General features: G+C 29.0%; 1 protein-coding gene across 1 annotated transcript; it reads right to left on the minus strand.

Moving 5' to 3' along the window:
- Positions 1 to 5598: 5598 nt before the first annotated feature.
- On the minus strand, positions 5599 to 27861 carry LOC111641482 (XK-related protein 4-like). The gene is made up of 5 exons (XM_023387656.1): positions 27270 to 27861; positions 21895 to 22109; positions 15125 to 15410; positions 10273 to 10501; positions 5599 to 7095 (listed from the first exon to the last, which is right to left on the minus strand). Exons 1-5 carry the CDS (start codon positions 27689 to 27691, stop codon positions 6901 to 6903), a joined length of 1347 nt encoding a protein of 448 aa, XP_023243424.1. The 5' UTR covers positions 27692 to 27861; the 3' UTR covers positions 5599 to 6900.

Here is a 27861-nt window from a genome sequence, read left to right on the forward strand (position 1 = left end):
AAATGGAACGTACCATTTTTTAATATTTTACATATTTAAAATTTATCTTTAAAATAAATTGAACGTGTGTATATTAAATAAATAAAAAGTAAACAAACGCAAGAATTTGTAACGACCAATCACTGTACGGGACAGCGACAATACTTAAACAACAGATGCATATTATTTTTTTTATAAAATAAAAAACACTCCTACATTTATTGAAATTTTATTATTGTTCTGAAATTTCGTTTGCAATTTTAATACAAAATTCTAAGCCACAAATAATACACAGGAATATAGATGCAAATATATAAAAGTAGTATTGCAAATTACAATCATTTTTTTTATACGTATATTTTTTAAAAAGTGGCTAAAATATCGTTACATATTTTTAGTTAAGTAAATAAAAACCGATTGCAAAGCGGTTTTGCAATTTATTTTCACAATTTTTGATAATTTCCAACGGATTTGCGTAAGGAAACGTTCTCGCGCATATATATTCGTTAAAATCTCTTGTACAGATCAAGAAAAAAAAAACAGTATAATATTTAAATATTGATACGAATAATAAAAACAAAATACAATATTCTCTGTCGTAAAATAAAATTATATATAAAAGTAACAGATTCAACTATTCTATTTATCTTGTACAGTATTTGCTCCAACTCTGGTTGTCGATGGCAGACAACATCTGCTGTGGTACCAGACTTATTCCACACAGAATAAGAAAACATTTATCAGTTTATATTATCCGGGGAGAGAAATAATATAAATCAGGGGTCACCAAAGTGGTCTATATCAACCCCCAGGGGTTGATATAACATTATTGGGGGGGGGGTCGATGAAAAGACAAACTTACAAATTTTGAACCGAATATTGCTAATCTTGCTAAGGATTATCAAGCTTATCCGTCTCATTGATTGTCAGTTACAAAAATTATTATTAACATATGTATAATAAATGTAAAATTAAAAGATATATATTAAAATAGAGCTTTTTTTTTTGCTTGTAACACAAAGTTTTTGGTGGGGGTCGATGTGAGGTTTCGAAAAGTTGTAGGGGGTCGACGATCAAAAAAGTTTGGTGGCCCCTGATATAAATCAATAAATGTTGATATCCTAATCCGTGTTTAATAAGTCCAGTATCGCAACTGATGTCGACGGCTGTCAACGAAACTAGTATACTATTATTACAACATTTTTTAAATAAAAAAATTATTATATTTAAGGTTTGTAAAAACAAAAAAGTGATTTTTATCATCATCAATTTATTACCCATTAAAAGTAATTCTTAACTTTTATCACAGATACGTAAAAGCTAATTCTCGACGACTACAATGGAATGACAAAAGCTCTCGACTGTTAGATGCGAAAAAAAAAACGGCAAACAATACTTGGTCCTTATGTACATAATCGATATAAAAATACAAATATTCCGATATAAAATGCTATATAAACCTTAAATTTATTTTCAAACCGTCTCGGCTAACTTTTTCTTTTTTGTCCATTTGGAAACACGTTTTAATCGTGACGAAACTTAAAACCGATTTACAATTAATTTAAGTAAATTGGCCAAATTTAATGCTTGTCTCCAGCAAAATTTATTAGCATCACCGGTAACATTTTACTAGTAAAAAAATACAAATTATTTCTATTGATTTCTTCGTCAGACTATTAATTCGTATTTACAAAATTTATAAAGTTGTTCGTGTAAAATGGATATTAATTAAACAAATAAAAAAAAGTAAACTCTTACTATTTAGATGTAAAAGTTTTCTAAATTGCAAAGACAACAGTCAAACCAAAAGCAATTAGAGAGGAGCGAGTCCCTGGCTGGAAGGTTTCCACCAAATTTACCGAGTACAAACGTTAAACAGAACAAAGAATAAAATTTAAAAATAAGTACAATACCAGACCAGAAGTTCGCGTACAATTAATCGGAGCCTCCTGCCCCTAAGCTTTCTGTATCTGATCTTGACACAAAGGACGACCATAGAAATTTAAAGGTCTGCAATTTCAAAATTGCAGCCCAACAAATAGTGACTGAGAAAAACGAATGGCGGTATCTGATAGAAACGGCAACCAAATTGGACAATAAAAAAATATTACAAATACTTTTTATTTTTAACAGGGTTTATTCCGGTTTACTTTAAGGATTTTACCTTATGAAATTAAAGTTTTAATCCTAATTTTTGTTTCCAAACTTATTCGCAAGCAAGCATCGAGTTAAAATTGAACCTTTGAATTTCTAACACGAAACTTGTCAACATTAACATTTAGGAAGAGGATTCTTTCTAATTATTATCATCTTAATAAATGTATTACATAATCAAATATTGGGCTTACAAATACAGGCGTCACAGATAATCGCCCGGCACGGAGCGCTACAAAAATATTTTATTCGTCGGATAAATGGTTACCGCAATGTATAAAATGCTTAACGATTATACTGTTTAGTACAAAAATATTTCTATACATTTTTATATGTATTTTTTTAATTCTGAATCATTTTGCTTTGGTTTGAATTACTATTTCTATGTCAAAAATGCTGTTCATTTCTAAATTAATTTTCTATAAAAATATATTTGTATAATTTTCATTTTGAAATTTTATAACATTTTCAAACGATTATATATAATATATATCTTTGCATCACACATTAAATTACAAAATTTTGTTAAGTGTTTAAGTGTATAGAGTTAAAAATTGTTTTAATTTAAAAATAATTATTTGATATTTTATTATTCCAAATATCTGGAGACATAAATACGTTTGTTGATATGATTTGCGTAATGATGCGCAAACACTAAAGCAGATGGTTTTCGACTGGGGTGCTGCAAAATAACACCTGCATGCAGTGATCGATTAACCATTGTGTCCGGCATGCTAGAGCCTAGGGCTCTAGAGCAATATGAATTTAGGGTGGGACGGGGAGCCTTACTAAAGCTTGGCCTAGGGCCAGGGTGTAGTTTACGCACGTCAGCTGTGGCAGGTTAAGTACAAGAGGGCAACGTTTGTCGACAAAGGGGTGCCGCAAGAAAAAAATCACCAATGGGGTGCTCCGTTAGAAAACGGGTCGAAAAAAACACAGGCTTAAGTTGTAGATGCTATGTTTCCTCTATTAACAATGCTATTATTAGAATAAACTTTCAATTAACATCGGGACTTAAAAATTTCAAAAACACAGAGAAGAGTATTTTTACATCCCCTACATCTAAATTTTAATTCCGTGTTTTCGGTGACCTCTACATATAAATTGATTGACCCCCTCTAAAATTGCTTTGACGATGCACGTCCCGGTTAACAATTTGTACGGATATACAAGGTCTTCGCCGAGATATAATTGTATAAAGTTTTGTTTAAAATTGTAAATGCACAGCCGTAAAATAATAAAGACAAATATGCATATAAATGAGTATAATGAGTAAATATTCGATTTTATCATTAGATAAATTCATGAAAGTATATGTTATCACCGATACGGTTGTTTTAATACCTAACTGGCAAGTCTGTCCAAACCATTATTAGATCGATATGTTCACTATTGCAGATTGAGAAGAAATATTTGATGGAAATGAACAAACAGCAAGAAAATTAAATGTTATGTATCTCTTATTCGCGGCAATATTACACAACTGTTGCATTGGCAATTGGCCAGCAAACTTAAGCTAGATTAGTACAAGTATCTCAGTAGAGATGGATGCCACGGCATCAGAAATTACTCGAGAATATAAACAGAAGTGTTATTTCAATTAACTTTGTAAACAAATAAAGGGTACGTCTGTAAAGTCAAACGAGTTAAACGCATTAGTAATGAATCATTCGAATAGTAGTAGTCTCGCTCAGTGCGCATGCTCTGCGATGATGACGTTTCAAACGAAACTCTAACGAAGTTCACAAAGGAAAGAGTTAGTTTACTTCGTTAATAAAATGGCACCCGACGATATCAATGTTTCTAAATCTACTCGAGTGTTTAAATTGTGAATTAAAAGATGAAATGATTGAAATAACTGTCCACCTGAAGCAATCTAAGAAAAATATTTCGGATAAGGCTGTACTAGCAACATTTGTATCTTCGATTTTAGAAACAGGCATTTAGTTCTAAATGAATCATTCGAAAAATCTAACAAAATAAGAATAACGATGACGTCATTCTCGTTTAACTCGTTTGATTTTGGACGCGTTCGTAAAGTCGGACTTTATAAAGTTAAACTTTAGAAGTGGGGCTTGTACTTTCTTTTCCGATAAAATTTGTTGTTACTACCAAGTTAAAACAACAAACACTGTAAAACTGTAAATACAAACTAATTTGAACAGGGAAAAAAAAATGTACTTTTTCTCAACTTATCAAATTGGAGAATGCCAGTAATTAAAAAATTACTATCTTCTATCCCTCCTGGTCAATTCTAAACTGAATGCAACTAGTTATTTCGACAGAAATATAAACTAGGTTTTTAATATATTAAAAATTTATATATAATTACATTTATCAAATAGTGTATATCAGTATACAATATCATTTAGAGAAATTAAAGTTATATTTAAGTATGCTTTTAATTTACAGAAGTTATCAGTCAGCCAGTGCTATTTAAAATCTAACAGTACTATTTTAAAGAAATCAATTGAAATTACACTAAAAGTTCCAATTTTAGCTACTTGTTCTTCCTTAACACTTTTTTTAAAAGATATTTATAAAGTTAATATTATTATTTTCAAGAAAAATAATCTAAATGAAAGAACAAAGTTTTAAAATTAATTTTGAAATAACTGGAAAATCTTAAAATAGAATAAAATATAACTAATCTAGTTATGGCCCTGGTCACAATCCTGTATCATATGGACCGTTTATTTTGAAATTGGTGTAAGTCCATTTTCTACAGTCTAAGCACTTGGGCTATCCTTAAATAACATGTGCATTTTTCTCGAAATTTTTACTTCCCCCTCTTGTTCCAGTTTGTCCAAGTTTTTGTAACCTCTTTCCCTCTATGGATGTCCAACATAACTATCCCTGTTAAAACCTTCATCACTTTATGAATGATGATACCATAAGTAAAAATGAAACATACAAGAAACTTTGAAATAAATATAATAAAATGCCTATTGTATAAATTTAAAGAAATAAATGGATGTACACTAATACTCAATCCCCCTTGTCCGACTTGTCTTAACCCCCTCCCCCTTTCAGTGTGGACATCATTTAAAGACAGCCCCTTACAACAGAGGAGTAAAACTATAAATATTACCAACAAACGTACAATTTGATGGAATGGAAAAAAATCCATGTAATGAATCTAAATGAAAAGCAGTGTCTAATGGTAAGCTCATAATAATGATAAATTTATCATAAAATAGTTTAACAATAAGTAAATATTTTTAATGTTCAGAATAAACAATACTATTTTATTTCTTGTTATTATATGTGAACAAAATCAGAATAAAACGCAATGTGTTTCAAGTGACATTGAGTTTTACATAATAGAAATTTAATGAATTTTACAGTTCAGTAATTATGAAAGTGGTGTAAGTCCATTTATGGCCCAGAAAGAATATATTAGTTTAGTTAAATTCACATAGAAGTCTTTATGCAATCAACTTACATATTTCTAAAGTCATAGAAACATTGTCAAACTTAGTACACTTTATTTATATTTTTGATTCAACTAAAATGCAAATGTTTAAATATCTCGAAAGAAGAAAAAATGGACTTACACCACTTTCAAAATAAACGGTCCATATGATATTAAAAGAGACTTTTAATCATACATAGTCATCGTTCTAAAAATCTTCCTTTCTAAATAATATAAAACAGTTTTTATTAGTGGCTGAAAAATCAAAGAATTATTTGAGCTGACAAATCTATTTTTAGTGTTAAAGTCCAAACTTAATTATTACACAGCAAATGTTTGGAGCTTAAAGTTAATGATCATTTTCTAATTCAAGCTCCGAATGTTTTGCTTCTTTATCATTACAATATCAAAATTTTTACCCGATAATAGAAAAAGCATGCACTATTTATCCAATTTATAAATAAAAACAAGTTCAAATTCTTATCATCATCCACACATTTAACAAGTCGTTTCAATTAATTACGATGTAAAATTAGCTTTGTGAACTGTTTAGTGCATTTCACATAAAACTTACCATTTTAAAAATGAACTTCAACAATGTTCGTGTATAAATTTCTCAAATCACTAGTATGTAATGTTGTTAATGACTATCAAGATGCTAAAATAATTCTGAAAAACACAGTTTTGTATTGATTCCTTTAAAACAGTCTGCACCATTTAAATCTAATATGTTTTTAAAGTTTGACTTTTAAATGGATTAGCAGATGGATTCTTAATGTAAACGAACCAAAAATATTAGTTTTCCAAAACCACAATGCAGCGTAATAATCAACACTTGGCATTGTGGTTTTGAAAAACTAATATAAAGATACAACACGGTTTCGAAATATGAACCAAAAATATCTTAAGAATAAAACTTGAATTAATTCTACAATAAAATTATATATATAAATAAACTAACAAGATAAAATTTAGCAGAATTATACTAATGAAGGATGATGCGTTGCCTGGTGAAGTGGCTTTGATATGGCCAGACCAGCAAGCCAATGACTTAGCCCGCTTTGAACGAAACGAGCAGTCATTGACTTGCTAATCCAGCCATATTAAAGCCACTTCACTAGGCAATGCATCTAAAAGATAATAAAATATGATTTTAAATTATATTTTTTAATATCTGATTTATATAACTGAGTAATATATATCCATTTAATAAATATAATCTAAATTCTATATATATATATAAAAAATTCAACATTTTTCCATTCAAGGATGTATTAAAATATCTTTTAAGAAATTTATACAATCAATTTTAGAAAATGACTAGACTACAACCCATATTACATATTAAAAAGTTACAATTTCAACGAATCTATCTTCATCGCTTCGTCTTTTCTCTCATTCGTAGCATCCTCTTTTGGAATGAATTGTATCGATAATGTATTATTGACTTGATTTTCTTGAGAGTTCTTTGGATAATAACTAAATATGAACCAGGTTCCATACCAATGAATGTTTCCCGTAGGATGAAAAAGAAGATAATAAACAATCTGTAATGAAAATAATTATATAAATACATATTGAGTAACAAGTAAGATATTAATTTTAATTTAAAGCAGGACTAAATATTTGTTCTCTTGAAATATTTTAAACTCAATCCTTAAAATATAAAAAAAATTTATAAAATATTTATTTTTAATCTGTTAATGCAGATCTACATTTTTAAGTATGATCTGCTAAAATAGATATGTGAAGCACAATGCTTTTTGGATTCAATGATGTTTCAAAGAAAACTAGAATTTAAAATGTTCTCAAAATAAGCATTAGGATTTGTCATCAGAATGTTTGAAGCTTTCAACAATAGTCTTCATGCTCCAATTATAGTAAAAAGTGATCAATAAAAGATTTCAAAAGCCCGCCTGGAGTTTGACCCACCTTTTATCAATAAATAAAACTGAAGACTTTGTAATAAGGATATTTTTGAAGAAAAATTCAACCATTATTTCACTGTTATAATTAGTTAAATTTTTTACTTCAAATTTTAGAAACAATTATTACATTATTGATATTATTTATAATAGTTTGAATTAATGTAAAAGCTATTATAAAAATTTAAAATAGTAATGTCCTGATAAGCAAGAAATTATCTCCATAAATAACACTCAATTAAAAATGCATACAATTATTGATAATTTTTGAAAAATCATCAATACTTTTATAAAAATATTTTAAACATTTTTACCAAAAGTTCTAATAACTAAAAAAGTAATCTGTTACTACACAAAATGCAATAACATTTAAAATTAAAAATGGATTTAATGTTACACAGTGCAATCATACGTCCCTCCATGCCCAAGTGGCATGATAGAGTAGTGATGTCATAATCTACTTTAATTCTTTTGATGCATGGTCTGCCAGTGATTTACTTCATTCCTAGAAGTTCCTCTCATTTCCTTGCCCACCTCAGAGGAATTTTACAATCACATTGTACAAACTAAAAATATTTTTCTCGTATTCAACTTTTTTCAATTTTTAAACCTCCACATTTTTTTAATGTAAAAATTGAATAAAACATCATCGTAATTTATTGTAATATAAAGAATGTGTTATTCAATTTTTGTTAAATTTAATAAAACGCTCTCTCAAAATTAATGTATAAGATTATAACACTAATATTTCTAATTCTATTATAACATAGCATTTACATTTAAAAATCATTACTATTATATATTTGGTTTAGCTTTATAGGTAATCATATGATACTACCAGATTTTTATTCAAGCTATAATATAGCTAATTAATTCAAAGATATGTAATTTTGACTAAAGGTAGGCAATTAAGCTGCATCTTGTATTAAATTTAATAATATATTAATTACATTTAATAATTAAAAATAGATTATTCTATATACACAGACAATCACCTATTTCCAATTATTTATTATAATTAATATGACCATAAAATTAAAAAGATATGACTGTACAGGGTCATATCTTTTAAATAAATTAATAGTCTGGAGACAAATATCAGATGAAGATATAGAAAGCATAACTGGCAATGTAACTGCATAGTAAACAAAAAAGGTTATGGGTTTGTTAACCACCTACTTTTAGTCATTTATATTTACAAAATACAGTAATTAATAAATTGCTGGTATTTATTATCTATGATAACCGAAGTATTGAGTTCTTAAATCTAAGTTAGTTTTTTTAAAGACTATATTTCCCTTTGTATTTTTTGATAAATTCAAAGTATTTAACAGTACATTGTAAATGAAAATAGGAATTGACAAGAGGGAAGAAGAAATAATTAACTTCATTAAAAACATGAGCTTAGACTATCCAATGGTATCGTCACTTGTTTTTTCATACCAGAAAATCTAAAAAAGACAATCTAACATTTTATTTGAGGTTATGACCTTAGTAAATTATGTAAGAGACTGAAGTGTCCACTGATGATCAGTTAATTTTGTAAAAATTATTATACTATTTTATTTTTATTTATTTAGACATACTGGGAAAACCCATGATGTGGGGAATACATACAACATAATCATTAGATATACAACACAAACTACAGTAATATTACAATTCATGAATTAATACCAAGAACAAAAAAGCAGAATATACATAAATAAAATACAAATTATACAAAACCAATACTAAGAAATAATATTTTAAACAAAATATCAACACACATTGTGGGGAAAACTATCCAAACAATAAAAAAAACAAATTATATTAAGAAATTAACTATACCCCCTATAAGACAAAAAAAAAAAGTTAATCATCACGTCAAACAGCTGATAGTCTCCCCTAATTATTATACTAGATTTGGTCCTGGATTTTAAAATGAAATATATTTTTAATTCTTTTGAATACGAAGTCCTTTCCAAAAAAATAGGAACCACCATTTATTAACTTTGTGTTCCAGACATTACACTTTTGGCAACTGACCTTTTCTTTTTGGCTACTGGCCGCCAAAATATATAATATATATTTATTTTTACATTATTATACAATCACCAGTAGACATGTTTAGTCTTTTACATAATATACTGAGATGGTACGTCAAATAAAAGGTTAGATCTCTTAGATGCATTCTTGGTTCACTTATGGGAATTATTTAAAAATTTGCATAAATGTTAGCAACTGTGTTCCAGTAATTTGCAAATGACATTTCATAAGACATTAAAATTTTCATTTTTTCCATTCAGTCTTCAATATTGTAAATGACTTCTGGATATGAAAAAGGACATGTGAAAATGCCATTTGAATAGTCTACATTCATGTTCTTAATTAATGATTTTTTTTAAACATTGGAAATAATTAAGTTTTTTCCAAAGTTGTCTTTAAAAAAAAAATAAAAACAATATTCCAAGCACAATCAAGATCATCAAAAATCATAGCAAACTGATACTATTAACAGTTTCAGAGTTTAATGTGTACAGAGTATAATTTTAAATATACATGATTTATTGAATATAATTTGAATCATTCTAGAATTTATGTTTAGAAGGAAAATATACTAGAATGAAAGTTTATAAAATCACAGTACTTCTAACAAATTCATATTCCACTGTACAAAAATATCATGAGATTAGCATAAAGTAATGCATTCTTTCATATTCATACTGAAAAATATGATAATCAGGTGTCATTTTTAAATTATGAAAAAAATATATATTACAAATTATTTAAAAAGTTTACTCTGAAAAAAGTACTTACCATAAAAATTATTCCAATTACAAAACTTAAAAACTGAATAATCATGGCAGGAAAGTGAAACCAAGTCTTCTGTGTGTAATTAAACCAAATTGTCATTAATATAGTATTTTCTGCAAAGATAAACACGTAATAAAATAGATATCTGTGTCGAGTTGGTGAATCTTTAGGATTGAAGTAACAAAAGATGAACAGCACTCCCAAAACAGCATTATATGCTAATTCCTCACATCTACAAAACAATATATATATATATTTTTTTAATAGGTAAAGTACAACAAATATTAAATTATTATTAAACCTATTTTTCATTTTGAATAAAAGTCTAAGCTTAAATGTATACTTAATTTCAATTAATGAATAATCTTGAGAGAGAATTCTTTTAAAAATCTATTATATTGCAACTAAAAATTGAATTCACTCAAAAATTTCATTCTAAATTTAAACTTGTTTCAAATTTTTTTAAAAACTGTTTTAAAGTTTAATTTTATGTCTACATTTAGTAAATAAAGTGAAATTCAAAATATGTAAATAAGCTTTTGACAATCTTCACTTTTCAGATGCACATTAAAATCAATACTGGACCAACAAAATTGTTTGCAAAAGTCTTATGAACACATTATGATGCCACAAAATATAAGAAAAGGCATTCTATATTCATTGAATGATGGTTACAACAGCATTTTTTTCTGTAAGACTAACTTTTGTAACTATATTCTTCACAAATTACTGGGGTAATTTATTAAATACAAACGAAACCTTTTATCCAGTAACAGCACTTCAACGAAAACTCGAACATTTATGGCCTTCACCAAGGCCTACCTCAGGATTTTTAACAAAACCGAATTTCCAATGTCGAACGTCAGAACGATGATGTTTGAAAATCACTTTTATAAAATTTCGAATACAGTCAACCCCCTATAAACACTGTTGATTATTCCGTTTTATATGAATTCTATGTTGTACGAGTCACTTAGATTTTACAAATACATGTGCAGGGCTGTGAACAGCTCACGTATTTGTAAAATCTAAATGACTCGTACAACATGTAATTCATATAAAACGGAATAATAAACAGTGTTATGGGGGGGTCGACTGTATCTCATCACACAAGGCAAATTTATATGGTTGTTTGACTAAAACCATAAAAATTGATCATGTGATCCATACCAATTTAAGCCGTATATATTGTTATAAGATGAAATTATAATGGGTTAACTTTGCTCAACTCTTTATACATGTACAGTACTTCCATGCATATGCACCACCGTATTGCAGTCCTTAAAGTTAATACAATTGCCAGTTAGGCTGGCTTTATATATTTCCAATGCCTTGGTGTGATGAGTGTATGCCCGTCTTCCATGCCCTAACCAGACAGGCATACACTCACCACACCATCACTCTTAAGTACAACTCATTTCTTACAGAAGTGTAAACCCTGTTGCCTTGATTGGAAAGCTTTTAGCAAAATTAATTAAAAGCAAATGCAAAGCCATAGCAGAAGAAAAAAGTTGTATCTGGTCCATCTTGTCTTTGATAAATAATGTGAAGCAACAATGCTATACCAACAACTGAATAAAATAAGAAACACAGCAAACAAAAAGGCACGTGAAATCAGGCTATGAATATGATCTGTTTGAAAGACGTGCCTGATTAACTTGGTGTTCTGGAGGTCCACACGTACTTCCGAATGGGTGGCATGAACAAGGCGGTGGTATGCCTGTTGTTCGCAAGGTCGTATTGATGTTCACTACCCTTTTATGTATTGATTGTATGGTTGAGCCAACATAGACTAAGTCCCTTCAGAATCTATCATCTCTTAGAGATACAGAGTACGTTCCTGGGGCTCTGGTTTGATCCATTTTATCTTTTGCATTGTGTAGCAACTTGTATATTGTACCAGATCTCCTGTATGTGATTTCTGTACCACTATGGCCTGCAATCTATTTGTATAAGGACTTCAAATGTTGAGTGAACAGTACTGCAGTGTGCCTGGAGCCTGTGGTGTGTTGTTCATTTCTGTTAGAAGCAGACTAGGTGTTGGGACTGTTGTGTGCAGCAAATTGGTTGGCATAGGCATGGGATAAACCACATACCAGGTCTCTTCTGTAGCCATGTTCTACCAACGTTGTAGCTCAAGTATAGCATCATACCTATTGGTGTGATGAGTGTATGCCCGTCTTCCATGCCCTAACCAGACAGGCATACACTCACCACACCATCACTCTTAAGTACAACTCATTTCTTACAGAAGTGTAAACCCTGTTGCCTTGATTGGAAAGCTTTTAGCAAAATTAATTAAAAGCAAATGCAAAGCCATAGCAGAAGAAAAAAGTTGTATCTGGTCCATCTTGTCTTTGATAAATAATGTGAAGCAACAATGCTATACCAACAACTGAATAAAATAAGAAACACAGCAAACAAAAAGGCACGTGAAATCAGGAAGAAACTGAACAAAAAAATTCAATTGGTTACGAAAAACATCTTGCCGAAAACACCAGAACTATGGAGTTCTGTACTACAACGTCACAAGTATAAAGGTACCAGAAAATATTCATCAAACATTAACACAGAGGCCAAAACACATACCCATTCCTAGGCTTAATTACTCACAACTCATTCCTCCCACCATGGCGGCCATAAAGAACAGCTGCTGTCCAGAGTTACAACCCTATTTAGAGTTGTCTACAATAACCAAGAAATTGAATATGAAGATTGCTCGGACAGTAAAGACATTTCTTGGATCCAATCAGTTAAATCTACTAGTAGCAGATAAAGACAAAAGATTTGTATTATGAAAAAAAAAGATTTCCTAACAAGAACCAACAATTTCCTTGATCAATCTAAATCAATCACACTAAAACAGGATCCAACCACAACAGTATTAAGAAAGACACAAAGTTATAACACTTCCAGGGATTGTAACCTCCTTAACAGGTCCTCTCAATACACCAACCAACGTTTCACACCCCAGATTATTCTTTGAGGCAAAGATGAATAAACCCAATTGGCCTTTAAGACCTTTAGTCAACAAGTGCTCCCACCCTACATATTATTTAGAAACTGCACAAGTTAAACAAATTACAGCTTTGGTTCCACATTCAGACTTTGTTACTACATCCTCAATATATGCTAAATTAAGTATTTTAGCAAAATTAAAAAACCTCCCCACTAACTCATACCGATTGTACAAAGTTGATGTAATTTCTTTGTATCCATCAGTGCCTCATTTCGAAGCCGTCATGCTTGCAAATACTCTGCTGCTTAATTCTGGTTCCACAACATCATATGTTATACACTTGCACAAGGCTCTCTTTCTTATCAAAATGGCAAAATATACAAACCCAGGGAGTACCTATGGGTTACCCACTATCGCCAATCTTGGCAGAACTCATCATGAGGAACATAGAACATCGTATTTTCAATGTCCTTTTGGCCATCCGTTTTCCTATTGTATATTTACACTATGTTGATGACATACTGCTTGCATGGAATGGCTCAACATCTGAATTAGATCAATTTATTCAAATGTTAGCTTCTGTTTATCCTGCGATCAATTTCACTACATAAGAGAACAAAACACCAGTATCTCCTTCTTGGATCTACAGATAACAGATCACTGATCTTACATCATAGAAACAACAAAGCACTGCATATTACTCCCACTGCAGCCTTCCAACCTTCATACTTTGTGAATTCTGCTATATCATCTCTCATTCGGAGAGCTGCCTACTCCCTTCCATCCAAGCACTGGTCAATAAGGAATTGCAACTTATCACAAAGCAATGCAAAATGCAGGTTATTCTCTAAGTTTCACTTTCTCCAAAATCGTGTCAAAGAAAACTTGTTTCCACAGTCCTTTCTTAGTAACAAAGAGAAACTAAAAATAACACATCCTCCAATACCGTATTTAGGCCCAATCTCACTAAAAATAGCACATCTGCTTAGAAAGAATGGTTTTATATTACCTGTAACCCCACAACCAACACTAAGAAGACTATTGTGCAACAACAGAGATATTCTTAAATTGAATGAAAATCTGGTATGTATCAAATCCATTAAAACATGCACTCTCAGGAGAGGAAACAAGCTACATAGGGGCTACAGCTGGAATGCTAAGCTCTCGCATCCTAGAACATTGGGCTAAGCTCTTGCATCCTAGAACATCGGGAGGACATTAGAAACAATAGACAATCAACTGAATTAGCTAAAAAGGTACTTGACCAAGATTATTTTCTTCTCTGGACCAAACCAAATTACTGAAATGGTGCAACAATTGTAAAGAATTGCTCATATGGGAGAACCTATACATTGCCACCATAACACCGTGCAACATACCAACCCTTGAAATTCCACAATTGTGGATAACTTTATTCAAGCAATTTAATTTATAATTCAAATTTCTCTTTTATTGCATGTTCATACTGTTCACTCAATTGCTTATTTAATATATTTGGGGATATAATAACATCCACAATGCTTTTCACACTTTAGAACATCTTTTATTTTAAATTCAATTTCTGTATTCCATCCACGTGCACCACTTATTTTCATAAGTTTGTTCAAAAGCTAATAGTTTGAAAAATATTTGTATTCGATATTTGCCTGAAGATGGTAGCTTTGTGCTACTGAAAGTACTAGCAAGCACTTTTTATGCTCTAAATAGTTGCAAACAGTAACTTAAGATTATTTATTTTACATAGTTAAATGTAGGCATGAAGTGTAATTCACTTTATTATATTTAAATGTTTGTGTACAAACTATATAAACAGCTCAAACAGAACTACACAATTATTTGTTATTGTTCAAATATTTATGTATTTAATTATGATTAATATAATATAAAATAGTTTACCTGGTATCACAAAAATTTGTTTTCATAGTTATAATCCAAGCAGTCATAATACACCAATGAGTTGCACAAACAATTGACATGATAAGTGGAGAATACGAAGCAAACAATGCAAGGGTAAGGACCCGAGAAGCAATGATGAAATAATGCCAAAACATATGAATGGTGGTTCCTTTCCAACTCATATTGAACTTATCTGGAAGAGACATCCGCAAAGCTCTTTGATATACGGCAAGAGCCCACGAAACAGATGTCAGCGATGCAAATATCGAAAGAATTTGAACTACAACTGTAAAAATTTATAAAATTTTAGATATAATTTACTTATTAATATATCTATAACACTTAATAAATTTAAAATAATTTCTATCAAGATTTAAAAAAATGTTTGGAAGTACATTCAATAACAGATTAAAATATTACATACTAAAAAAATATTATATATTTAAATTTCATATATTAAAAAAATTAACTTTAATAACATTAATAATTGTCAAAATTAATTATTTTTTCCTCCTTTCTAATAAACATTCACCTAATTGTTTTGTGTGGAAAAAAAATATATAATTTTACATTCAAGATCCAACAGAATAAAATATTGTTTACAACATGGTAGCCAGGTTGAACACCAATTTTACATTATGTTTTTCACACATAACCTCAGTGTTATGCTTACGGCCATATTCATCAATGTTTAAATTGAGAATTTTGTAATGTAAGACTGAGCCATTGACTGTAATTATGAAAAGTAAAGCAACCCTTACTCATCAACTTGATTAATCTAACAATAGATTATGAAATCCTTGAGTTAAAATAAAAAGCTATGGTCCAAGCTCATTTGCATCAGTGCATCGTAATGCATCTGCATGAATAGTCATGCATAAACATACAAGATTTAAAAATTTAAAATGGACAATAGATTCTTATAGTGAAAGAAACTATGCTAACTTCAAGATAAAAGTATTATTAGAATTAGTCACAAAAGAATTTATTATAAATTTAAAAAGTTTAGTACAAATATGAAAACAGAATATACCGCGTTTCCCCGAAAATAAGACAGTGTCTTATATTAATTTTTGCTCTGAAAAATGCACTAGGTCTTATTTTCAGGGAATGTCTTTTTTTTTCCAGGAAGAAGAATTCACATTTATTATTGAACAAAAAAATTCCCAAGTCGAACTTAGACGAGAGTGACGTATATCCGGTGTGTCAAACTGTCGCCTTTTTATAGCATCAAAATCGGACTCGATGACCAATTAGTGCTTATTGAACCGTAGCACTATGCAAACGTCATGTGGCGTGTTCCCGGCCGACCAATTAGCCATCACCAGCCGTAATGTTATGCAAATCTGTGATTCCCAAGCCATAGTCTTATGCAAATCATGCCGTGTGGCGTAATTGTCTGCTGACCAATCAGTGGCTGTACTTTCAAAAACCCAACGGCCACTTTCAACCATCTGTCGATGACCATTACGACTAAAAAAAGACTTTGCTAGGTCTTACTTTCAGGGGGAGGTCTTATATTTCGCAATTCAGCAAAATCTGTGCTAGGTCTTATTTTCTGTGGATGTCTTATTTTCGGGGAAACACGGTAATACTTACCAGGGGATTGTAGCATTACAAAATGGTAAACAATTATTAGTTTGTTAAAAAAAATTTGTCACTTTTAAAGACCTTCTTCAGGTAGAACATAAAATTAAATTCAACATAAATAGAATATAATGGATAATCTTCAAAACATAAATAATATAAATAAAAAATTATCTACTTAAATTAAATGTGTGGATAAATGAAAAATAAAAAAACAAATAAAAATACAATATATGCCATAAATAATAAAACAAATATATACAAAAATAAGTAAATATATATGGCAAGCATCCTGAAGATACATGGAGACATATGGCATAACTAGAATAGAGAACTCAAAGCAGGTTCTCTATGCAAGAGATGACCTTAATATCATTATAACTGATGAAATGCCCCAACCCTGTCACACATTTGTAAATGTATAGAGCATCCGAGTAACATAGGCCATGTCTATTTCTAATGCTTCTGATAATTTTGTTGATATTTGCTGGCAACATGCTAGAGTACAAATGAGCATAGGCAGCAAGAGCTGTGACTGGTTCAGACTTTCATATGTTATACCAGTACTTATGCTCCTTCAGTCTAGCATCCAAAGATCTTAAAGTGGCCCAATATAATGAAGATCATTTGCAACCCTCTCATCTTTGAGAGGAATAGCATATACAATGGGTGATCAGTTAACGAACATAATCTGTAACAAGGCTATGTTTGCTATCAAAATTGTTCATTAACCAATTATCGATTTACCATAGATTTTTGTGGGAATTTGATTTTGTTCTGGAGACTCAAAAAAAAAAAAAAAAAAAGTTATATACTTTCTTACATACTTTATTTTATTACTATACTTTATTTACACGTAATAACAAACTAAAAGCAATCTCTCCATTTTTTTTCATGGATGGCGCATCTTTGTTTCTCAGATGCGGTTTTCATTACTCCTTTATCAGCTCAAGTCTTTTTGATTATATCTTTCTTAGCTAAAATTTATCCACTGTAGACCTGTTGAAATCATCTGCCTACAATATCAGACATCATATACCCACTCTCTACCTTAGCTATTATCTCTTCCTTAGTTTCTATAGTGAACACAGTTCTTGACACACTACTCTTTTCAGACCCCATAATAATATCATTTTTTTTAAATAAAAAGTTCAGAAAAGCACTTACAAAAATTCAGAGAACAGAAATTAACTATTGCAAAAGGTTACGTATACAACTGTGAAAGTCCTGTTTTATAAACCATGTATAGATGACATTAAAATAGTTTTACAAATCTTAAATGCAGCATTGCTTGTCCGAACATAAAAGTATATTGTGAAAGTGTTCATTGTCTGATTTATTCACAGTGTGAATTGTTCGTTAACTGATCACCCACTGTACTCCCAGAATGTTGACGGGTTGGGAGGTCTTTATCACTTAGTAGTGGCTTATAAATAGGATTCCTTTTGTATAAGATCCTTCTGCCACTGGCATTACTGGTCTCACTGTAGACATTGTGGAGGGGCCTAGCATACTCATTAGAGTATAAATCAGTCCTTGAAGAGTGGTTTATGTCGACTTTTGGTTTCAAGTGGAACTTATAACAGTCTGGATGATGCTAGATTTAAAGCCAAAATATTCAGCATGTTTTCTGATGTACTTAAATTCTTGCATCCTATTGCAGACATCTTCATAATGATGTAGGGCCTTCTAATCAGAGCCCTAAACACTGACAATTTATAGTGGAAAGGATTGTGGGAGGCCCAGGAAAAGAGCAGATTGCAGCTGGGTTTTCTAAAAATATTGGTTTTAACTGCATCTCTTTCAAAAGAGAAGAAAACATCTAGGAAGTATGCCTTAAACAATTGTTCCAGGTTTAAGGTGAGGCTGTACAGGTTGATGTTTATGTTGCAGATAAATTCTCAAATATCAGGGCATCTTCTCCAAAACATCAAATCATCATTGATATATCTAGCATATAAATGAATGTTATACATTTAAGATCTTTAAAACCATCAATTTTACTTAAGACCAGTTCACACAGGATCCTAGAAAGGGGGTTGCCCTTAGAGATACCTCTAGTCTGGATGTAGGTGGCACCATCAAATACAAAGAAAGAAGAATATGTGGCCAGACATGCTAATTCCAAGATTTGCAATAGCAACCTAGAAGAGTGCTCGATGTTACAGAAGAGGAAGTCTTCGAGATAGCAAAAACACTGTTCTAATCATATAGAACAGTGGTCATCAAACTTATTTTTACAGTGGCCACATAACTGAGAGAATGACAAGCATGGGCCGCATAACCATTTTGTTCAAACCAGTATACTGAATACAAAGAAAATAAAGACAACGAACATATTTATTTACTAATACACAAACACAATTGCTGCAGCAAGGTCGTAATCACTTTTCTTACAAACTTCATTGCAGGTACTTATACAAAAAGCACTGTGCTATCCAAAGTTGCAAAAGTCACTGAATTTTTTTATTTCACCAATTTTCCTAAAAATTATACAGGTATACCTCGACTTACGTCGTTTCGAGTTACGTCGTTCCCGATTATATGTCGTTTGTCAAAAAAGTATATGGAAAAATAAAAAGCAAGTTTAAGTCATTTTATTCGACTTTACGTCTGTCCGCCACAAATATTGAAGTCGTAATATCACTAGAAAAGCGTTTAAAGCACATAAAATCATATTAAAATATATACATTTACAAGTATGTACTGTATTTACAGTACATGCATTCGTGAATTCAGATTACTTTTTTTCTGTACTATATTAAAAAACTAAAATTTATTTGTTTGTTAGCTTAAAATAGATTTTTATTAACCATATATTATTAAAAATGCATTAATAGATAAAATACAGAACCGGGAATGGTAATTTACGGTTTAGCCTAGTGACAAGTAGATTTGGAGACAAGTAAATTCGACTTGCGTCGTTTTTCGGCTTAAGTCGTTTTCCTGGAACCAATTACTGACGTAAGACGAGGTATACCTGTATTACTGTCAGATGCAAAGTGATTCCCAAAAGATTCCCAAAGTTAGCTTTTCAAGATAAACCGTATTTTATATCTACTGTATGTTATGAATATTTAGTATTGAAATCTTAAATTTTCAAAACATGTCTTTTAATTCTGTTAACAAATTAAATTTGTAACAAAATTTAAAATTATTTTTACTAATTTATCATAATTTATAATTTAATTTACAACAAAATTAAAACTACAATAAATACCTTACATGTAGGGAGAAAAAAAATGTACTAATGAAATTTCAAATTGAAAATAAACTAAGATTATTGGAGATTTAAAAATTGAAATTATTTAATTTAGTTTTATGGTGGAATAGAGTTTTTAATATAAAAAAAATTTAAAAACTTTTTCAAATTGGTTTTGCAATTTTTATTATTAAAATTTTCATTCTTTTGTAAAACTAATTTCTGAAAAGCAATGAATAAAAATTTTAAAAATACAAATTACACTAATTCTTACTAAAAAAATATAAAAAATTAGTTTTTAATGATGGAAGTGCTATCAATCATGAATTAGTCTTCACAATTAAAATTTTTGAATGCTACATCAGAACAGAAGATATTTTCTATATGCTTACATGTATAATAAACTAAATATTTTAATTAAAATGACAGGAAGAACACACATTATCTTGAATATTTATGCTAGCATTTTATTTTTACTAATAGAAAAAAAAATAGAAAAAGTTTATATAATAGACAGAAATTATATATGAATATCTGTAACTGTTTATATATTTTGTATCTTAGTTTGAAATTTGGTAATTATATAAATATGACTACAATTCACATAATCATCAAAAAAGTACACAAAATGAAAAGACTACAAAAATAGAGATCAGAATCTTGCAATATAATGTATCATCCACCACCTGTACGAAAACTCACTATAGATGATAATTAAGAATTTTATGCATTTATTCCTATCAAGAATCAATTACATAATGAAAGTCTTATTTAGTCACTAAGTTCACTTTAGATATTCTTAATTTATTACTTTAACTTAAAGATATTTTATTCTGCTTTTCAATTCTTTTCCAACGGTTTTCCCTAGTTATTTAGCAGAAACAAGATGAACAAAATTCATGGTACATACTTATATTTGAAAAATATGATTATTTTGAATAACTAATTTTGATCAAGGTGTCTCATCATTTATAATTTTGAAACAGGTGCATCATAGACTGCTCAAAAGTATTAAATTGGATGGAAATACGATACAATTATAGACCAGTTTAAAATTATTATCTATTTGTTGTTCCCGATCTATTTTATTTTTATTCAGAAATGATTGCTTATCAACTTTTGCAGATAAGTGATACAACTAATTCTAATACTTTAAAATCTAGTAAAGATCAATTAGTTGGAGATTCTAGTTTAAGGACCTTAACAGAGTAAAGAGTATCAGGCCAAAATTGAACAATGAGGTCAAATTAAAACTGTTTTAAAAAATCATAACTTATGTTATGATTCCAAATCATTCAACATGTGAGTACATACGACTACATTTGTGAAGTCTTTCTGTAGAGCATTCTGTCCTATTTCAATTTTTTTCGAAGCAATAGAAATGTTAAAATTTCACATGTCAAGCAAGTTTTATTTGTTTATTTAGTATCATGATACACAATGGTTTTAATCATTTTGTGACAGATTAATATAGTAGTTTAATGATTAGATATCCATGAAGTTTTCATCAATTTTTTGAGGAAATATTTTTTTGAAAAATTGATTTTTAAAAAGAAATGCATTATGTTAATATAAAGTTCTTTTTTTGTTACTGTATATATTTTTAATCGATCACAAAAGTCCATTTTTTAAATTTAACCAAAATTATTGTAGCCTTTAAATTATACTTTGAGTAAACATTGTTTAAACAATGAATGAATAGTAATACTAATTTTTAAAAAATTTTATAAATTTGTGTCAGTAAATTGCCATTCTTGCATTGTTAAAATAGTACTTTTATTTTACTTTTATTTCTCACTACTTAATTATTGATAATGAATAAAGATCCAGTATCATTGAAAATTCATTATTATATTATTCTAGATATTGAGAATTGACATTACTAGTAAATAAATGTATAACTATATTTTATAATTAATGGAAAAACTCAAAAATCAAATCAAAGTTTTCATTTTCCTGAAAAATACTTTAAAAATTTTACCTGTTTTCATTTCATAATCATCTGTAGTAGTATTTTTTGCTAATATATATAACTGAAGAATAAGTTGTGGACCGGCTTCCATAAAAGATTCAAACAACCTTAATAAAGCGGCATCCGTATCTTCATATATCATTTGCCAAGCATAAGTTTCCCTATTTCTTTTACTTTTAGCTTTATTATTACTTTTTAAACCATAATAAATAACATCAATATATCTGAAAAGAAATTAATTTGTTAATGGTATTAGTAAATAATTAAAAATTTATAAAATGTTTTTGCAACATTCAAGTATTTTTGAATATAAATGACATTATTATTTTTAAAACAAAATTAAATTGTTGTATTGATCAATAAAAATTTATTCTACTTGTTAAAACTATTTTTTTAAAAAAAACCCCCTTTTATATATTCATTATGTTAAAAAGAGAAATATAATCCAAAAAATCTTATATACTAATAATGGCTCCTCTAAATAGCAACAATTTTTTATTTTCCTATTAGTGCTATTATTTGGAAGTTTGACTGTATAAACTTTCAAATGGCTGATTTAATGATTTCTAAAATTGCTGATTTAATATTAGTCAATAGCAATTATAGGAAAATGTAAAATTTTATACATTTTCCTGTAAAGGAAAATGTATAAAATTTTCAGGAGGTGTGTATAAAATTAAAACTATTCCTCTTTTAATTTTATACACACTTTCTTGCAATTGTTAAAAAAGTATATTAAATTTTGTATTTCTTTTAATTTACATTAGTTTAGTGAACTAAATACTTCACTAAACAGTGGAATTTTTAAAACAGCAAAGTTTTTGACCTGGTTAATGGATCATCATCATCTTCAGGCATGGACAACTGAAGTGTCAGACAATCATGTAGTCATTGTTACAATAGTTTTCTTAATACAGGTATACCTCGCCTTACGTCGGTAATTGGTTCCAGGAGAACGACGTAAGTCAAAAAACGACGTAAGTCGAATTTACTTGTCTCCGAATCTACTTATCACTAGGCTAAACCGTAAATTACCATTCCCGGTTCTGTATTTTATTTATTAATGCATTTTTAATAATATATGGTTAATAAAAATCTATTTTAAGCTTACAAACAAATAAATTTTAGTTTTTTAATATAGTACAGAAAAAGTAATCTAAATTTACGAATGGATGTACTGTAAATACAGTTTATACTTGTATATATTTTAATATGATTTTATGTGCTTTAAACATTTTTCTAGTGATATCACGACTTCAATATTTGTGGAGGACAGACGTAAAGTCGAATAAAATGACTTAAACTTGATTTTAATTTTTCCATATACTTTTTTAACAAACGACGTATAATCGGGAACGACGTAACTCGAAACGATGTAAGTCGAGGTATGCCTGTATATAAAATAAATAAAATATACATAGATGGTATTATGATTATTCTTTTAAAACTGGAAAAAATCAAATTCAATTCTTTATCTGAGAGGATGAAATCTTAACTTTAACATACTTCTGCAAACATCCAAGCACACGGGCACACCAATTTATTTTATCAAAAGAAAACTAAAATAAAATGAATACTGTTGGCAATTTGCCATTTAAGACTTTCCTGGAAAATTATGTTTATTTTTCCTTAACATTATATAAATGCAGTACAACTGATTAATTCCAAAATGTAAATTATATTGTACATTAAAAAATAAAATCATAATTTCATATGTCAAAATAATCAATGTAATTATTTGATCTCATTACATTAAGTACAGTACTGTAAATATTTAATATAAATTATAAATATAATTTAATATAATTATAGTTACTTATAGTTTAATATATAAAGACATTAATGAACAAAAGACTAAAAACAGTAAGAATGTGTGTGTGTACATGCATACTTACATTACCATTAAAGCTAAAATAGCCTTAATCATTTGTATAATTTGAAAAAAAAAAAAAAAATAGCTAACGTAAAATATCACCAATATATCAATGCACTTAATGCATAAAATTTATAAATTATGCAGTAAAAATTTATATGCAAAATACTAATGATTAAAATTTATTGTATGACAAACTGCATTATCTAAGATGATTTCATTCTAGTGAAAATTTTACGAGTGCAATTCAAGGCTATACTAACAACAAAAAATATTAACAGGAAACTTAAACGAAACTGCAATTATTGATAACTAATATTATAATTAGTAAGTACAATAAATTTTATGTTTTAGTTTCTCTACTCCTCTAGACAATACAAGTTAATAATCAATTTTGTGCAAAATAAAAAGGTTCAGTCTTGACCAAAATAATGCAAATGTACTCAAAATACATGTTTGAAGATCCACAGAAAACTAATAAATTGACTTTTCTCTATCGAAATTAATATAATTGCCAAAAATTATTTTCTAGAGTTTGAAAATAATATTTGAAATTCTCCTCTTATAAAAATATTCTTAAGATTTTTTAAAATCAGGTCTATTTACAATATTCTGTATTCAAAACATTCAGTTTATTAACTTAATTAAATTAATACAGTGTTTTTTTCTTAACTAACAGTGAACTACACAAAATTTAATTTTAATATCAAATCAATTCAGATTCAAGGTAAAAAAAGTTTATCATCTTAAGGAAATATTTTTATACAAAACCATTTTAATGAAGACATTAGTAAAATTGTAATTTTATGGTAAAGAAGTTATCTTTGTAATGATTTGTTAGTTTTTATTTATTTATTTATTATTATTATTATTTGCAAATCTCTCTTAAATGTATCATTAATTAAACATTTCAAATCATTTGATATATACTTATGAATACAAAATGTTTACAAAGGTAAACACTTATTATCATCATGAGCAATTATTTATTGTGACATCATCACAATGCCAAGCTGCAATTTTTAACCATATTTTTAATTTATTTAATTTAAAATATATGTTCTCCACCTCAAATTAGTAATGGCTTGCCCCCATACATCAAACTTTTTCTTTAACAAGAGAGTTGTGCTGATCATCTGTCTAACACCTTTTGGGAAAAAATTTTTGAACTGAAATGATGAACTTCTGGTTTGCATCAGAAGTTCCTGTATAGTTAATCGGGGCCTCCTGCCCCTAAGATTTCCATATCTGGTCTCATCTTTCATCTATCTAACTATGTTCTCAAGATTAATGAAAGACAGATGGATGGACTACAATAGGCCTAATTGCAATTTCGTTTCCTGACAGTCCAAAACTATTTGGACTACAATTTTTCAAATTACAGCCCAAATAGTTTCAAATTAGACTCGACTTTATCTCAAAACATACCACTATTTTGTAATTCAAAATCATTATTTCCAAATTATAACCAGATTATTTACAGCAGTTGTGGACAGTGCTGTAACTAGCCATTCTTGTGCCCTGTGCAAGAATTTGCATTTAGGCCCCATAATTAATTAGGTTTGGGAAAATAAAACAAATACATGCATTTTCGGCCCCCCTTCCAAGTGGGCCCTGTGCGGGTGCACCTGTTGCACCTGCCTAGTTACGGCACTGGTTGTGGCTGTCTATTTGCATATCACTAGACTAGATTAGATTGCTTAATAACCATAGATTTTTGTACTTTATAAATATTCATTTACTTCAATTTTAGACTTTGTATAAGCTTGAAGTTCTTAAGATTCTTTTGGTAATTTCTTAAAAAATCCCACACATTTTTCAAATTTCATTCATCTTTTCTAAACTACATGTTTCATTATCAATGTGATTAATCATTTATTAAACGTACATTTTCAATAAGACATTAAATGGAGTCGTTTTTATTTAATCATATTAAAATTTGTACAACTTTTGAAAGCATGTTGATGATCAAAAATTAAAATTTTCATGAGGAAAAAAAAAACTGGTTTTACAGTGCTGTATTTAAAATTTTGTATAATTTGAATGATCAGTACATCTTGCCCAAAAAATACATTTAAAGTTATAAAAAGAAATATTTTACATATGTGCATAAATTTGGAAAAAAAAACTTAGTTATTTTCTTACACATTAGAAATATACATTTAAATAATGTTTTAATATGTGTGGACAAACTATCAAATATCATTATATTATAATTTTCACCTTTTTTCATTGTTGTATATTCTGTACATAGGCCTTTGTAGGCAAGAGTGCTAAAGTCATATTAATTTTCAGACCAGTTAGAGTATACAGATATGTTAGTAAACAGAGGGTATTTGTGTGGTAATGCTATAGCTTCTACAAAATTAGACTACAAGAATAATCATTTAATAAATCATCCAATAATATTGTTATAGCTGGAATGCTAGTTATATGTATTGACTGATTTTTTATAATATACAAAAAAAAAACCAGACCAATCAATTTATCCAATCAAGAGCCTAAACAGTTCAGTACATTGTTTATGCTATTAGTCTAACCTGATAAGAAGATAATATTACTCAGACTATTTTGTTTAAACAATAACTAATTAAAACAATTATTCTCTGAATGTAGTTCACAGAACACCAAAAATCACTGATCCAAGTTAATATAAACACACACATTGTCTCTGTAATGGATCATTTAATATCACAATACTGATAGTGATTAATGTCATATTAAAAAATGGATTTGAATGGCTAATTTCTTATTAAAAAAACACAATTTTGAATTTAAACTAACATACAAATAACCTAGCTACAAAAAATTAAGGTTTATACAATTTTCCTACTTAATTTATAGCTAGTTTCAAATTTAGAGTAAATAATTCCAGATTATAATTACAAAAACTTTTAAGAGTAATGTTTTATTCCTAAAGTAGATTATTTATTCCATCTCTCAACGAACAGGCAGTTTAATTACGTGACTAAAAACTCATTTTTGGCAATACTTTAGTTAAATTTTACATCGTACAAATAACAGAACACAATAAATCCGAATTAAAATTTTTTCTTAAAATTTTCTGTTTAGTGATATAACCAGCCATTTTGCAAACTTTTTGTACTTTACACCGAAGGAATGAATACTTTATATATATATATATAGATTTATATTTACACAGTCTTACATATTCATTAACAATTTAATTGCTCACCTTTTCAACAAAATGATTTCGAATAAGACTTAAACGACGTACCGATAAAAACAGAATCGTACGAAATTCTTATTCGACACACACACAACAGAAGAGAATACAACGAAAAACCGTCAAACAAAAAATAACATTTGTAAGAAAATATTTATTGAAAAACTGAAAATATACTTTCCAATGATTTTTCCCCCTGAAAGTAAAAGAAAATCATTAAATTTGAAGTTATGCAGGTAAAACCTATTTAAAGATTTTGCCAAATGTAAAAATAGAAAATTTATTTTTACAGAAAATACTGAGTTTTCACTAAAGTAAACTAACCTGAGAATAGGTCCAAGCTGTAAAAGGAGAAAAATAATTCGAAACGTCCATCTCAGTTGAGAAACTTGAGGAGCACCAGGAAGTTCAGTATCCAGCAAATACCATCTTAGGCTGAATCCAGTCATTGTCAATAATGGAATTATTATGAAAACTGAAGTTAGGCCGCAGTACCATTCGTTTCCATCGTAATAATGACGATAGGCCACGTAAATATCGGTGGAGGTGTCGAATATATAACTACAGATGCATATGATGATTAAAGTCAGATCGAGTCGATCGAAAGTGGATTTCTCCGAATCGTCTTCGATATCTTCTATTCGTACCGTGGCCCCAGAGCACGTGTCTTTTTCTAAATCTCCACTTTCATTTTCTAAACTTACGTTTGACGAGTTACTTTTAAAACGTTGGTCCTTGAATTCCATCTTTTCTTTCGCGTTTTTAAGCTATTTTTGAATTAATATGTAAAAAATTCGTTTTACGGGACATTTTTTGAGTTTTCGGACGGATTGCGGTTGCATTAAACTACTCTACAAAACGATTAAACGAAAGAAAAAAAAAAACGGGAAGTGAGCAACTTAAATTGTGTCCAATA

Source organism: Centruroides sculpturatus, unplaced genomic scaffold, assembly GCF_000671375.1.
Source record: "Centruroides sculpturatus isolate CEXI.00-Female unplaced genomic scaffold, Cexi_2.0 scaffold1476, whole genome shotgun sequence".
NCBI lineage: Eukaryota > Metazoa > Arthropoda > Arachnida > Scorpiones > Buthidae > Centruroides > Centruroides sculpturatus.

Bases quoted from the DNA above. Each gene is read 5' to 3' on its own strand.
- LOC111641482 (XM_023387656.1), bottom strand. From the start codon at position 27,691: ATGGAATTCAAGGACCAACGTTTTAAAAGTAACTCGTCAAACGTAAGT. The intron at 22,110-27,269 runs GTTAGTTTACTT...ATTTCTTTTCAG, and splicing joins CAGCTTGGACCTATTCTCAG to ATATATTGATGTTATTTATT. The intron at 7,096-10,272 runs GTAAGTACTTTT...TTTTCATTACAG, and splicing joins TAATTGGAATAATTTTTATG to ATTGTTTATTATCTTCTTTT.